The sequence below is a fragment of the Staurois parvus genome, unplaced genomic scaffold (assembly GCF_062004578.1).
Source record: "Staurois parvus isolate SC_StPar_1 unplaced genomic scaffold, SC_StPar_1.0 ptg000182l, whole genome shotgun sequence".
Lineage (NCBI taxonomy): Eukaryota > Metazoa > Chordata > Amphibia > Anura > Ranidae > Staurois > Staurois parvus.
The window spans coordinates 2,987,501-3,003,984 of NW_028317978.1; the positions used below are offsets into that span (position 1 = coordinate 2,987,501).

The following is a 16,484-nucleotide window of genomic DNA, read 5'->3' on the forward strand; positions in this document are numbered from 1 at the left end:
CCGCCAATTGTGCAAGTTCTCCCACTTAAAAAGATGAGAGAGGCCTGTAATTGGCATCATAGGTAGACCTCAACTATGAGAGACAAAATGAGAAAAAAAATCCAGACAATAACATTGGCTGATTTGGAAAGAATTTATTTGCAAATTATGGTGGAAAATAAGTATTTGGTCAATAACAAAAGTTCATCTCAATATTTTGTTATATATCCTTTGTTGGCAATGACAGAGGTCAAATGTTTCCTGTAAGTCTTCACAAGGTTGGCACACACTGTTGCTGGTATGTTGGCCCATTCCTCCATGCAGATCTCCTCTAGAGCAGTGATGTTTTGGGGCTGTCGCTGGGCAACATGGACTTTCAACTCCCTCCAAAGGTTTTCTATGGGGTTGAGATCTGGAGACTGGCTAGGCCACTCCAGGACCTTGAAATGCTTCTTACGAAGCCACTCCTTCATTGCCCGGGCGGTATGTTTGGGATCATTGTCATGTTGGAAGACCCAGCCACGTTTCATCTTCAATGCCTTTGCTGATGGAAGGAGATTTGCACTCAAAATCTCACGATACATGGCCCCATTCATTCTGTCCTGTACATGGATCAGTCGATCTGGTCCCTTTGCGGAGAAACAGCCCCAAAGCATGATGTTGCCACCCCCATGCGTCACAGTAGGTATGGTGTTCTTTGGATGCAACTCAGCATTCTCTCTCCTCCAAACACGACGAGTTGTGTTTCTACCAAACAGTTCTATTTTGGTTTCATCTGACCATATGACATTCTCCCAATCCTCTTCTGGATCATCCAAATGTTCTCTAGCAAATTTCAGACGGGCCCGGACATGTACTGGCTTAAGCAGGGGGACACATCTGGCACTGCAGGATCTGAGTCCCTGGCGGCGTAGTGTGTTACTGATGGTAGCCTTTGTTACATTGGTCCCAGCTCTCTGCAGGTCATTCACTAGGTCCCCCCGTGTGGTCCTGGGATTTTTGCTCACCGTTCTTGTGATCATTTTGACCCCATGGGGTGAGATCTTGCGTGGAGCCCCAGATCGAGGGAGATTATCAGTGGTCTTGTATGTCTTCCATTTTCTAATTATTGCTCCCACAGTTTATTTGTTCACACCAAGCTGCTTGCCTATTGCAGATTCAGTTTTCCCAGCCTGGTTCAGGTCTACAATTTTGTTTCTGGTGTCCTTCAACAGCTCTTTCGTCTTCACCATAGTGGAGTTTGGAGTGTGACTGTTTGAACTTGTTATCAGTATAAAAGACACCTGTCCACAACCTCAAACAGGTGCCATTTATACAGGTAATAAGTGCAGGACAGAGGAGCCTCTTAAAGAAGAAGGTACAGGTCTGTGTGAGCCAGAAATCTTGCTTGTTTGTAGGTGACCAAATACTTATTTTCCACCATAATTTGCAAATAAATTCTTTCCAAATCAGCCAATGTGATTGTCTGGATTTTTTTTTCTCATTTTGTCTCTCATAGTTGAGGTCTACCTACGATGCCAATTACAGGCCTCTCTCATCTTTTTAAGTGGGAGAACTTGTAAAATTGGTGGATGACTAAATACTTTTTTGCCCCACTGTACATATTATATATATATATATATATATATATATATATATATATATATATAAATATTTTCATAATTGTAAAAAACCCAAGCCCCCCCCCCCCCCCAAAAAAAAAGAATTGCATGTGTTGGGGAGCCTGTACACACACCAGAGTGAGAGCAATATTTCTACCACCAAACCTCCTCCGTAACTGATGACCTATAAGGGGCTTTTAAAGCATCCCCTTATGGAAAATATAGGGTACTCCAGTTTGTTATTTCATGGGTGCAAGCAAATTTAAGGTTTGTCATGCTGGGTATATACTTACTCGGTGCAACCTAATTTTCCTTATTTTACAAAAAAATTGAGTGATTTATTTCATTTGTGTTTTAAAATTAACTTTAGAGTTTTTTTTATTACCTTTGTGGTAATATTGTGTAACATAAAAAATTGGAACTGCCACTATTTTATTCTTTATGGTATCTGCTTTCAGAAACTATGTTTTGGGGGGTTTTATGCAATCTTTAGGCCAACAATTTTTTAAACGTGTGCAAAAAAAATGCAAAAATGGCTCGGGCAGCGAAAGTGTTAAAGCCCAACTGCAAGCCACACAATTTACTTTGTTTTTTGGATATTGTGAAACGGATTAGAACCTCTGTTGAGTTTAATGTCCCATTTTCCTTAATTCCTGTCTGTTTAAAAAGAGCATCTAAGTATCTTTTCCAGGGCAGGCAAGCAGAGCAGAGTGAGGAAAGGTTAGAACCTCTATCATGCGTTAACGGCTGACTGTTTAGGTGACTGGCCTCAGGATGAGAAATCATCTCTATGTGGCCACATGAGAACTTTCAAAATCTGAGTAAAAATCTTAATGGATATGAAGGCATCAAGTATAACCAGATATAACTCTTCCAAACCCTACCCAAAACAAAATCCGTTGAAAAATGACTTCTAGAAGCACAATGCATCAGGTATTAAATTAGCTTAAACCAAGACATCATACCTGTCCACACACCTATTGTATTGATACAAAGGGTTGCAGCACATTAAGTACTTGTAGTACTACTAGTCATATGGCCATCACAAAGACAGCATAATGAATTACCTGGATAAAGCTAGGTGGTGAAGGTTGTCATTATATTGGATGGATAATAAGGCATTTTGTTTGATGTATAGGAACTAGAACTATGGGTGTGATTCTAAAAAGCGAAGTTAGGTTAACAGTGCTGATGGGATGCATGCATACAAAAGTAAAGGGAAGACTGAAGTACCCTTTTTTGCTGAAAATGTTGCTACAGGATTTAGTGCTGACCATGGGGTCAAAAAGCCTATGTGCCTGGCTAGGTTTTTCTTTTGAAGGGAAAGATCAGCGTTTAGATGAGATGACCCCCATCACTTCAGCAGACTTAGTATAATAGATCTAGTTTAGGTCCCCTTTGTTTTAGTACATTTTACAACTAGTATTACACAGACTTCCAACAAGAAAAGTAACTTCAGATAAGTCTCATTAAGGCAAATATACTACACTGCCCCCTCCAAGGACTCAACATTCACTGTTCTCATTTATAAGGCCTCCTAGGTGATATTCTTGGTACAGCATATTATAACCGCTAATACCAAGTTCTACTTTTTCTTTACCATTGCACCACTTATTCAATAGTTTTCATATACTGAAATTGGCATATTGTGTATTGGACACTAACCTTTTGCCGTCAGATATTCTTTGTGGCGATTATAGAAATGCACTATATAAAAATATACAATTTTATGGCTAAATCATTAATGCCCTGTACATATAATGTATCTTAAACTTTATCACCAACATCATAACAGTCAACATAAAGCAATCAACTTTTTTCTTGTTAATCTTAAAAAAAAAAAAAAAAAAAAAAAAAAGTTTTGGTCACGTGATCAGCCCTCCATAAAATTGAGCCTCCTTTGCACAGTGAAATGTTCTGATGTTATTTAGTATAGTAAGGCGGCTCAGGGATTGCATGTGATGTTCGTGTTAGCACTCTGGTACAGTCATATCATGGCCAAATTCTCAGAAGTGCTGTGAGCATGAGGTGTGGCTGGAGTGCTGGTTCCTGACTTATAACTCTTTGGGGCCCTGCTTGCCTTGAGGAGCACCAGGAATGTATCTGTGGTGATTGCCCCAAATTCAAAGGCAAAAGTTCCATAGTAGACAAGAACATTTATTATAAAGGTCCATTCAAAGAGAGCAGCCAAGTGTTGAAGCACAAAGCCTTCCTGGATGAAGAAAACACCACCTGAAGAGTAGAAGTTAAGGAAACATAGGTTTGTTCTAATCAAAATAAAGGATAATAAAAATACATAGCTGAAAATAATTGTAGAAATGATCACAAGGGAAAACCAAATATAGGAATGAATATTTTATGAAAAGGTGCAGCATGGCTTGTGAACTGGATATTACAGGAAGAATTCTGGACCACATAAGGTACCATGTGCTCACAGGGAGTTGCAGAAGGTGAGAAGTGTTGAAAGAAAAACAAAAACTCTACATTTGTGAGAAACACAGTAACCTGTATTAACAACATAACAGTTAGATATACAAATCCATTATAATTCATTTTACTGAATTTACGGTTTACAAGCCTAAAGCTTTGCATTACATTAAACCATGACTGAGCATTAACAATTCAACATGTTAAAGATCTTTTGCCACACCCAAATTGCGCTGCTCTTGCAAGACAGACGGGGCTGCTATTCATTCTGTATGGCACCCCCAAGCATCTCAGTCCGCTGCCCAATCATGGATACAGAAACCACAGGGAAACTGCAAGGTCAAAAAGACCTTTCAGCCACATTTTTAAAAAGGTGCATGCATCTTTTTGTGTGAGACACGCGGCAAAGCAGCCCATTCAAATGAATAAACTGTTGTGCCTGAGCAAACAGTTCTCTGGATAAGCAGAGGACTGCAAGAAAAGTCGCAGGTGTTCTGAAATCGAGTTAACATGGTCCAGTAGTAGTAAACCTTTCATCATCAGCCAAGTTTCTGTTGGGGAGAAAAGAAATACAGCATTTACAATGAATACCAATAAAAACCAAGTTTTGTTTCAGTTTAAACATAACTGGGATAAAACACAAGGATTACACAAAAGCTGAGGTAGATTAGAAACAGTTGGCTCACTTTTTTTCATGAAACCGATAACATATTTGCGGGTTTTTTTTCTAACAAATTCCTCCTCAGTGTTTACTTTTTAAAGTGTACCTTCAGCAGTGCAAGAGGAATTGTCTGGGAGCATAGCAAGGCTAGCATGCATGCCAGTATCCTGTTGAACACCCAGGGTGCAAAATATAGACCAAATGGTAGGGCTACAAAATGGAGAGATGAATGAAGCGAGGTGGCACAGATGTGCAGGAATATAGGGAACATTCAGATCCAAGATAAGACAGATGCCTCCTTTTGGAAAAGTGAAAATGTTGGGAGAAAAAACCCCCCAAAAAAACACAACTGATGACATGAAGTGGGGAGGCGGCACAGAGCAGAATTTTAGCATGCAGCACCTGGACTCATGTTTCTTACCCAGGCATCCAAGGAGTCTAAAAAGGCCAACTGACATCTTCCTTACTTTCATACCAAAGAGGACTATAGTTTGGAAGATTTAAGGGCTCAGAGTTTGCTTGTTCTGCAGACTGACATTTCAGCCAAAGAGTTCACGGTCACAAAATGACACTACAACATGCAGTGACACATTGCGGTGACACATTGAGGTGCATTGCACAAAATAAACACCTCAACACAGTGCACAGAGAACACAAGTGTCTAAATGAACATACCATTGTACAGAGAAGGTAAGTATAACATGATTATAATTAAAAAAAAAACATGTCTTTACAACCACTTTAATCAAGCTTTCCGCTATTTTGTCAAGCTATTGTCATAACATCTGAGGAAGTGGGAGAGACTCATAGCACTGCCTGCATTAGTTGGAAGCAAAAAATAGCTAGCTCCATGGGACGTCATGTGCAGGGCAAGGCTGTAATTTCAATAAAGTGGGTAAATATATGGCAGGACTGGGAGGAGCAACACTGCTCTCTGCAGTCCATTCTGCCATCACCTGAGGCACAGGGTAAGGCAATAACTGCTTAACTGATCATTTACTTAAAATCAAGTCAGTGGTCAGATAGCTTGCACAATCCTACACATGAGATTGCAAACCAGCTGGGATGCCTATAAATACTGCCAGAAAAAGCATGTGTTAATAATGAGGAGGGGGATTCTTTCTAAAACTGGAACATACAGAATCTGGAGCAGTTTTGCATGCTGACCAATCAGCTTCTTCACCTTGTTCAGTTAGCTATGAAAATGAAAGACAGAAGTGACTGGTTTCCATGCCCAGCTGCTTTGGTCTTCAAAAATTCTCCTTTTATTTGGAATGTATCAATGCATGTAAAATGTCAGAGACTACAGGTTTTCTTTAACCAAAATTATAACCGTAATAAACTATGTTCTTTTTAAATGAATATTTGTTTAAAATAAAAAGTTGGTTTAACTGTCAATGTCCACACCGCAGCTCAATTAGCTGGCTTGTTCAGCATTCTGGTTTGCATTATACAGATCACAATTTGTCTCTCACAAAGCACACAAGTACAGTAAATTAGAAATGTGCTGTGAGATGTGGCAAATGCACATGTGAGATCTACTTTGGCTAAGGCGGCAAATGTTATTTTTGGTTGTTTTTACCCTTAAAAAGATCTTCTAAAATGGTTACATTTGTTCGCTTTTACATTGTTATAAGTAAGCAGCTTTCTAAATAAAGGGCTGGCACATGCTAGCCTGCATGGTAATGGCATTGTTTATTGTGCACAGGTAGCTGTGAAGCTAGTAACACTTCATGTATCTACACAGCAGCGCCGTGCATTGTGCTGTAGTGTGGTGAAATGCAATGCCATCCAGTGCGCTGTGAAAGAAAGTAGCATGTCTGCATTTTTGTGCACAGCACACCCCAACAGCATTGTGGTGTCAACAAGGCATGTGAAAAACAACTGTTTTCTAAATGCCCTTACAGTGACTGGATTATATCCTGTTTGGAGAAAAGCCAATCAATGCAGTGTGAAGAGCCTTATTTATACTATTGCCTAATCTCATTTATACTGCATCTCAATGGCATAACTAGAACCTTCAGGGCTCTGATCCCCCCAAACCCAACCCCTGACTCCCGGCTGGGGCCCTTCCCACCAAACCCAGTAGCAGAACGCCAGGGCCCGGTCACAAATGTGACCTTTGTGACCCTGGTAATTGCCCTACCATAAACTGATGCATAGTAAACAGAGCATGGGGGGGCCACAGAAAGAAGCGGATAGGAGGAGCGGCGGGGGCGATTGCATACAGAGGAATAGATCTCTCCATGTTCCTCCTGCAGCTGCTAAATGCCTGTGGGAGGGAGTAGAGGAGAAGCAGGCATTCAGCAGGAGGAACATGAAGAGATGAATTCCTCTATATGCAGCTGCCCCTTGTATCCAGGCCTACAGGGGGGCTGCATGGGTCCCCTGCAACATGGGGCCAGGTTGCAATTGCAACCTCTGTAGGTACGCCCCTGCTGCATCTTATACCTTCTTAGTGTAATTTACCATTTACATAGTTCTTTATCAATATAGAGGATGTTGCAAAATTTGGGTGCTTATTTCAGGAAATGTACACCATTAACATTTGAAAACTGCATTGGATTACTTTTTTTTATTGGGCAATGTGTATTTCCTATCTTCTCCTTATATGTCCATCCCTTGCATACAAGCTGAAACTTTTAATCAGGCTGATAGTGGGCTGTATGCATGGATTTCTGAGGAAAAAACACTAAACAGCAGGAATGCATCTTTTTTAAGACTATTCATTTGTTTTAAACAAACTTGAAGACAAAAGTGAAGGAGAAGTTATCCAAGTGCATCAGAGGTGAGACTCAAGGGTAGGAAAGTATAGAGTGGGAAACAATAAGAAGAGTTGTCAATCCTACAAAAAGAAAAGAAAACAGATGGTTTATCATTTAGCCCACAAGCACTGACAAACTATTGATTTGTCTTGCTCTCTAGGTTCCGAAAGGTTCAGTACATGCAAAATGCAGTAGATAATGCTTAGAAGCCTATCATTACTAAACTTTTTTGGTGAACCCTTAAAAAAAAGGTTCTTTTTTTTTTAATCTGAATGAAAACCACAATTCTGGAACCCACTTGCACATCATATTGCCAATTAAAAACAGAACACACTGCTACAATAATACACAGGAGCAGTGTTCCTGAAGCAGCTAACTATTCCAGACATTTCAGTAAGTCAAAGCTGGCTGGAATGTCTGCTGTTTATCAGGTTTCCTCTGTAAAATACTACAAGTCTATTTTTATCTAACAAAATAATCTTCATATACCTACTTTGCGAAGTTCTATTAGTAATGAAAACCAGAAGAGATTAGCACACCCTGGTACAGTTGATGGAATTATTTGTGTGTGAAAATTCACACTTACCAAATGGATAATAAAGCAAACAAGTTTAAAGTGGAGTACCTGTGCATGGAAAAATTAATAGCAAGGCTTAGGTCATTTTAAAGTTGCCACACATGCAAACAAAGAGTCACGTGATTTGGATAACAATGCACCTTGCCACATCAAGAATACTCTGCCTTGCAAGTCATTTCAAGGGTTGAAAAATGACATCCCATTTTCTACTCTTCTCGGCATATAAAAGAGAAGCCAGTGTAGCACAGAAGAGTGGTAACTTGTTTGAAGCCTAAATGTTCAACAATATTTAGATACCAGTAAGTCGGTTTATGTCTTTATACACATCGTTACATCTGTTAACCACTTCAGTACCGAACACTTTTACTCCCTTCCCACTCAGGCCAATTTTCAGCTTACAGCACTGTCACACCATGCACAAATTGCATGATCATGCAACACTGCACCCAAATTAAATCATCATTTATCATCATAGAGCTTTCTTTTGGTGGTATTTATATTAAATATTTTGAAGAAAAACAAACAAAAATAAAAAACAATTTTTCTTCGTTTGTTATAACATTTTGCAAATAATCTCTCTTTATAACTTAGGGCCAAAATGTATTATGCTACATTTCTTTGGTGAAAATAACCCAAAATTAGTGTATATTGTTTAGTCAGTAGGAAAGTTATAGAGTCCGTCCACAAATTATGAGATATACAGTGCATTCATAAATTTAGACCCCCTTCACTTTTTTTAATTTTGTTATGTTGCAGCCTGATACTAGTTGTTTAAATTATATTATGTCTCAATCTACACTCAGTACCCCATGACAAATCGAAAGATAGAATTAAAAAAGTCTGAATTTATTAAATATAAAATAACTGAAATATCACATTGGCATAAGTATTCAGACCTTTTGCAACAACACTTGAAATGTAAATCAAGTGCCTCCCATTTCTCTTGATCATTGCAGAGAGGTTTCTAAACCTAGAAACCTTGATTGGTGTCTACCTGTGGTAAATTAAATTGGTTGGACATGTTTTGGAAAGGCACAAACCTCTCTATAAAAAGGCCTCACAGCTGACAATGCATACTGTTTAAGGAAAAATCCATTAGGTCAAAAGGAACTGCCTGTAGAGCTCAGAGAGCATTATTGCAAGACACAAATCTGGAGAAGGCTACAAAAATTCTGCTGCACTGAATGTTCCCAAGAGCACAGTGGCCTCTACAATGCTTAAATTAATGAAGTTTGGCTCAACCAGGACTTTTCCAAGAGCTTGTCACCCAGGCAAACTGAGCAATTGGGAACAGCTTTAGTAAGAGAGGTGACCAAGAACACTCTGTCCCATCTCCACACAGGATCTCGGGGGTTCAGAGTTCCAGAATGACAACCATCACTGCAGCCCTCCACTGATCTCAGCTTTATGGCGGAGTGGCTAGACTGAAGCCTCTCCCCAGTGAAACACACATGAAACCCTGCTTGGAGTTTGCAAAAAAGTGTCCGAAGAACTCTCAGCCTGTGAGAACAAGATTCTCTGGTCTGATGAAACCAATATTGAACGGTTTGACCTCAATACTACACGTTATGTCTGGAGGAAGCCAAGAACCAATCACCTGTCCAATACCATATCAACAGTGACGCATGGTGGTGGCAGCACCATGCTGTGGGGGTATTTTTCAGCAGCAGGAACTGGAAGGCTAGTTAGGGTTGACGGAAAGCTGAATGGAGCAAATTACAGAGACATCCTCAATGAAAACCTGTTCCACAGCACTCAGGACCTCAGACTGGGCCAAAGGTTCACCTCCTAACATAACAATCCTAAGCACAGCCAAGAGAACACAGGAGTGACTTAGGGACAACTCTGAATATCCTAGAGTGGTCCAGCCAGAGCCCTGACTTGAACCCTATTAAACATATCTGGAGAGACCTGAAAATGGCTGACCAACAGTCCCCATCCAACCTGACTGAACACGAGAGGATGGGCAAAGAAGAATGGCAGAAAATACCCCAATCCAGGTGTGCAAAGCTTGTTGCACCATACCCAAAAAGACTTGAGGCTGTAATTGCTGCCAAAGGTGCTTTAACAATGTACTGAGTAAAGGGTCTGAATACTGTATATACAGTATTGAAGCACATGTGATATCAGTTTTTTCTTTTTAACAACTTGCCCTCCAGAGGATTTACCCCCCTTCCTGACCAGGCCATTTTTTGCGTTACGGCGCTGCGTTATTTTAACTCACAAGTGTGCGGTCATACACCGCTGCATCCAAATAAAATTTATGTCCCTTTTCCCCCACAAATAGTGCTTTCTTTAAGTGGTATTAGTTTGCCTGTGCTTTTTTCTTTAATTTTTTGTGCTATAAACAAAAAAAGACCAACAATTTTGAAAAAAACAAACAAAAAATAAACTATTTTTGACTTTTGCTATTAAACATATCCAGTAAAAAAAAAAAAAAAAAATCACATTTCGGCAAATTTAGGCCAAAATGTATTCTGCTACAGGTTTTTGCTGAAAAAATAAATAAATAATCCCAATATGTGTAAATTAATTGGTATACATGAAAGTTATAGTATTTACAAATGGGGGTATTTAAACAAAATTTTTTTTTTCTTACTAGTAATGGTGGCAAAGACTTGTAGCAGGACTGCGGCGGGCATTCTGACACTGGGGGGGGGGGGGGGGGGGGGGAGAACTGATCATTGCTAATAAAAAGCACTGACACTGTACTAATGGCACTGTGCAGGAAGGGGTTAACATGTGGGGGCAATCAAAGGGTTAACTGTGTGCTGTTTTACTGTGTGCAGTGGGTGAGTTTCACTGTAAGCACATTGCTTTGTATGGCTGTGCTATGCAGAGTCATACAAAGCAGTGTACAGGAGCTGACAGGGAGAGATCTGTATTGTTTACATACAGGTCTCTCCCCCGTCAGTAATACTTGGAGATCGTCGGGTGCCGGAGGGGAATCACCAGCCGGGACTCGGTGATTGACAGCCGAGGCTGAAAATCGCGGTGCCGGTAGGGTGCGCACGAGCGCCCCCTACCCGGAACTGCTAAATTAGGAAAATATATACACACACGATTTTGCGCACCTGTGCCGCCCTGTAGCAGTATTTCTGCTATAAGGCGGTGCGGACGCGGTTAATAAATTCACAGTCATTTTCAAAATCCTGTTTTCACTGTCATTATGGGGTGCTGAGTGTAGATTAAAAAAAAATGAATTTAAACAACTGTAGCATAAGGTTGCAACATAACAAAATTGAAAAAAGTAAAGGGGTATAAATACTTCAGGAATACACTGTTATCTGAAATCAATCAATCCTGATGGCCTAAAAATGCCAGGACAGTATAAATATCCCCTAAATGAACCCTTTTTGGAAAGCAGACAGTGTGAGGTATTTATAAAAAGGCATGGTGAGTTTGTCACAATTTTTTTGGAAAATGAATAAAATGTATTTATTTTTTTAAATATACATACTGTCACCAATGCAGAGCAGCGTCATCATTCATCATTATATAACTTGTTTGGCAGCAATCAGGGACAATGACTGGTGACATTATGTAAAGAAAAAAAAAACAAAAAAACCCCAAAAAGTCTTTTAAAATTATTATATTATATAGGATTTACATAGCGCCAACAGTTTTGAACACATTACAAAATTAAGACAGACAGTTACAATACAATTTGGTACAAGAGGAATCAGAGGGACATTCTTGTTAGAGCAGGATAGGCTTCTTTAAACAAAAGAGTTTTCAGGTATTGTCTAAAGGTGAATAGATTAAGAGATAGTTGGACAGATTGGGGTAGGGAGTTCAAAAGATGGGAGAAGCTCGGGAGAAGTCCTGGAGGTGAGCATGGGAGGTGGTGACATGGGAACTAGAGAGCAGTAGGTCTTGGGAGGACAAAAGAGAGTGGTTTGGTTAGTGATGCAGCTGAGAGCAGAGTTGTGGATGCCTTTGTAAGTTGTTGTTAGCATTTTGAATTTTATTAGTTGGGTGAGCAGAAACCAGTTGAGGGATTGGAAGAGAGGGTTACTAGACACTGAACGGTTGGTAAGGTGGATGAGTCTAGCAGCGGCATTCATGACTGACTGCAGGGTGGATAGCCTATGTAAATGGTAATACAATGAGAAGGGAGTTGCAGTAGTCAAGGCAAGAGATAACCAGGGAGTACGTTAGAATCTTTATGGTGTCATTGGCTAAAAGGGGCATATTCTGGAGACGTTGTGGAGGTTGAGGCAGGGATTTGGACAGGGATTGGATGTGGGCTTGAAAGGACAGTTCAGAATCCAGGTTTACCCCTAGCACTCTGGCATGGAGGGGTTGATAGTTGCGCCTTTGGTCTTGACAGAGAAATTAGAGGAAGAGGCACATGAGGAGGAAATATTATGAGATCAGTTTTGGATATATTGAGTTTTAGGATGTGGCGTGACCTCCAGCCTGATATGTCCGTTAGTAAATCAGTGATACGTGAGGAAACTGATGGGGTGAGCTGAGGGGTAGAGAGATAGATTTGTGTGATATCAGAATAGAAATGTTAGTGAAAACCATGGGAAGCTATCAGTTAACCCAGTGAAGAGGTGTAGATCGAGAACAGAAGAGGTCCAAGGAAAGAACCTTAGGGGACCCGGACGGTAAGATAAATAAGGAGGGAGTTGTGACACTGAAGGTGCGGTGAGATAGGCAGGATGCGAACCAACCAAGAGTACAGTCACGGAGACCAAGGAAATAAAGCTTTTTGAGGAGGAATGGGTGGTCAACTATATCAAAGGCAGCAAAGAGGTCCAGGAGTATGGAATAGTTATCATTGGTTTTAGCTGTAAGTCATTTGTTAGTTTTAGGAGAGCAGTTTCTGCGGAGTGTTGCTGGCAAAATCCAGACTGAAGGGGATCAAGGCAGTTGTTCTCAATAAGGTGGCAGCTCAGCCAGTTGTAGACCAGATGTTCAAGGAGTTTGGAGGCAAAAGGGTGTAAAGAGATGGGTCTTAGGTTAAGATTAGTGGGGTCCAGTGAGGCCTTTTTAAGCATGGGGGTGACTAGTGCATGTTTTAGAGGGTTGGGGAAGATGCCACCAGAAAAGGAGAGATTGAAGATATGCGTTAAAGAGTGTAGGATACAGCCAGAGGGTGACCATAGTATTTGCAAGAGAACAGGGTCCACGTGGCAGGTGGTTAGGTTGGCGTTAGAAAACTAACTTTAGTGATTTTCTATATAGTAGCTCAGTTAAACAAGGGAAGTATTGATTGTGCAGGTGGACAAGGAGTGTATTGTGAGGAGATATCTGTACAGTGAAGATCTCGTCACAAATTATATGAATCTTATTTTTTAAGTGATTAGCAATCTCCTGGGCAGTGAGTAAGTGGGTGGAGGTAATGAAGGATGAAATAGAGAGAGGTAGAAAAGAGGTGATAAAATAGGTCTGTTTGGTAGTATGAAGGCAGGAACAGTATTTTTGGAGGGCAGAATTATATTGGTTGAAGTCTTCCGCGAACTTAGTCTTACGCCATAGACGCCAAGAGCGCGGCTAAGTTTTTTTAACGTATCTGGTATTGTCTCCGTTTGCCTGGGTTGTAGTGGTCGGGGCCTGATTCTTTGTTCTGACCAGTCAGAAGTCGCCTAGCTGGTACGGTCATCCCTGCAAGGAGAGGAGAGAATGCCATGGGGATTTCAAATCCCCGCAGCTTTCTTTCCTCTCCTATAGCTGAGAATCCGGAGCATCTGCCTCCATCCTCCGCCTGATACACCAGTGTATACATTCCCACACGCCCTCCTCTCCCACTCTCCGCTCAGCACGGGATTGGTGCAGGGAGGTTTCCCACACCACTCCTGTATGAACTCAGGCTATTACAAGCCTGGGTTCACACAGGAGCAGTGAGGAAAGCACATGCAATTTGGACAGGAATAGGATTCCTTTTCAAATTGCATGCTATTCTTTGGGGTGCAATTTGCATCCATACATTTTGTATTGACATAATTCTCACCACAAAGTATCGGTACCATTTTCATGAGTAAAAGCAGTCATGAAAATAGTATTGGTGCATCCCTACTGTTAATGTTAACACTCGTGTTATTTTACTTCTCAGCCTAACTTCCTCTTTTGACCTAGCAGAATGGATGCACACTTAAACTTATTCTGATGGGAGCTCCCTTGACCTTGTATAATCCCACCTCTGCACTTCTTGCAATGTCTCCAACAAATCTTTCCCTCTCTCTGATCGCTACATTATTAGCTTCACATTCTCCCTGCCTTCAACCTCCTTTCCTTCCAACCAACAGTTACCCGTAGAAACATTTGCCACTTTAACCATTGTCTTCTCCATTCTGTGACAGACTATCTCTATGAAAAAAGCTTACCCCTGCCCCTACTTGACGACCCAGTTCTGTCCACAACAGTTCACGCTCATCCTACCTGGACACATTCATTCCCCTCACCACACAGAATCAAACAACCTTGGCAAACAGACGACACCAAAAGTCTCAAAAGATATAGCTGCACTCTTGAGCATTTGTGGCTTAAAACAAAATCCCAGCGAGACTTCATCCAGTATAAATCTGCATTTCAAAAATACAATTCCTGCCTCTCCAATGCAAAACAGATCTATTTTAATAGTCTCCTTAATACCCTCTCATGCAATCTTGGTCAACTCTTTTCTACCTTTAATGCTTCACTGTCTTCCACTGCCTCCATCCATGACCTCACTAACTGCCATGGAGATTGCCAGTCACTTCAAAAATAAGACTGATGTAGTTAGTGAGATCTCCACCATGCAGATATCTCTCCTACTTAACATCCCATGCCCACCTGCACATCCAATACTTCCTCTTCTACCATAGAAGAGGTTGCTAAACTTTTTTATAAAGCTCACAAACACCTGTCCCCAGTTCCCACGCAACTACTACAGTCACCCTCTATCCTACACTCTCTCACATCTTCAATCTCACCCCCTTCTAATGGCATCCTCTCCAAACCTCAAACAGTGGTTGACAACTTATAAGCTTAAGGGGGGCCTCAAATGTGGCCCCTGACATCAAAGGACAACATAATGTTCAATATATGTAATGCTTGCAAGGACTGTCAGAAACTGCACTCCTAAGAAAGGAGGATGAGAACGTGTGGACATGGTAAATTTTTGGCTGGAGATTTACTACAGAACACTATAAAACATGTCATGTGAGGCTAGTAGTAATCAATGTTCCAATTACAAACCGCTGAGGTTCAAGGGCCACACATACACCCAAGGGCTGCAGGTTTGGCACCAAGGCTCTAAAACATGCAGTGGTCACCCCATACTTAAAATGCCCTCTATAGACCCTACCAATCTTAACCTTAGACCTATCTCCTTGCGCCTGTTTACATCCAAACTTGTAGAATGCCTAGTCTACAACCACCCAAGCTACCACCTCACTGATATCCTTTTGGACCCTTTCAGTCTGGATTTCACCCACAGCACCCCACAGAAACTGCTTTCCTACAACAGATGAACTACTCACTGTTAAAACCAATGGTCACTACCCTATACTCTTAGACAGCTATGCATCCCTTTATAAAGTTGACCACCCTTTCCTATACAAAAAAAAAAACAAAACAAAAAAACACATTTCCCTGGCCTGCACGACTCTGGTCTTTGCTGGTTATCCTCTTACCTTACTACACTTTCAGAGTCACTTACAACTTTACTGCTTTTCCTATTCCACCAAGGTTCGGTCCTCTGACTTCTTCAAATCTCTATCTACACCTCCTCCCTGGGTAAGCAGAAAGCCTCTCAAGACTTCCAATATGATTTCTATGCTGAATCTATCTTTCTACCCCTCAGCTCACCCCATCAGTCTCCTTGAGGATCACTAATTTACTGATATAGCAGTATGGATGTCACACCACATTCTCAAACTCCTCAACTGAGCTCCTAATAATTCCATTATCCTCTGGAACACCTTAACCCAATCTCCTACACAAAATCCCTTTAAGACAATCCCTGAAAACCCATCTCTTCAGAGAGACCTATTCTGCTCCTAATCAAACTGTACTTTTACTTTCTTCATCAGCTCAACCCAAACAGTTCTTACATTTTGTATCACTTGACCCTCCCTTTTAGATAGTAAAACCCAAACGAGCGGGGTACAGTAATCCTACTTGTATTGAATTTTATCTGTACTGTCTCCCTCTATTTTATAAAGAGTTGTACAAACTGTGCGTAACTGCATTGGAGAGCAGGGGAGACATTGGGGGTACACAGGTGTGTACAATTTTAAGAATTCACATGTTTGGTATCTATTTACTTGAAGCAACACCATCTTTTATAGGCTACTAAAATATTTGCTATAATATTGTGTTTTATTGCACTAAAATTCAGTTTAGTGTACTGTATTTTTCCTGATAACGTGTTTGATAAATAGGTGTACAGATATCGTACAATAAAAAATTGCAACTACCCCCGTTTTATTTTCCAGTATCCCTGCTTTTCGAAAAAAATAATCTTTTTTGGGGGTTTTATG

At 40.7% G+C, this 16,484-nt stretch overlaps 1 protein-coding gene across 4 annotated transcripts in view; it reads right to left on the bottom strand.

Moving 5' to 3' along the window:
* Nucleotides 1–3,292: 3,292 nt before the first annotated feature.
* LOC149462227 (transmembrane protein 150A-like) overlaps nucleotides 3,293–16,484 on the bottom strand; it is a 200,495-nt gene continuing 187,303 nt past the window's right edge. For 3 of the 4 annotated variants that reach the window (XM_089677247.1, XM_089677246.1, XM_089677245.1), the window contains one exon: nucleotides 3,293–3,812. In XM_089677247.1, the coding sequence (XP_089533373.1) occupies nucleotides 3,568–3,812 (245 nt within the window). In that variant the 3' untranslated portion in view covers nucleotides 3,293–3,567. Of the gene's footprint in view, nucleotides 3,813–3,922; nucleotides 4,559–16,484 lie in introns of those variants that run through there. The other variant, XM_089677248.1, reaches the window with a different exon arrangement.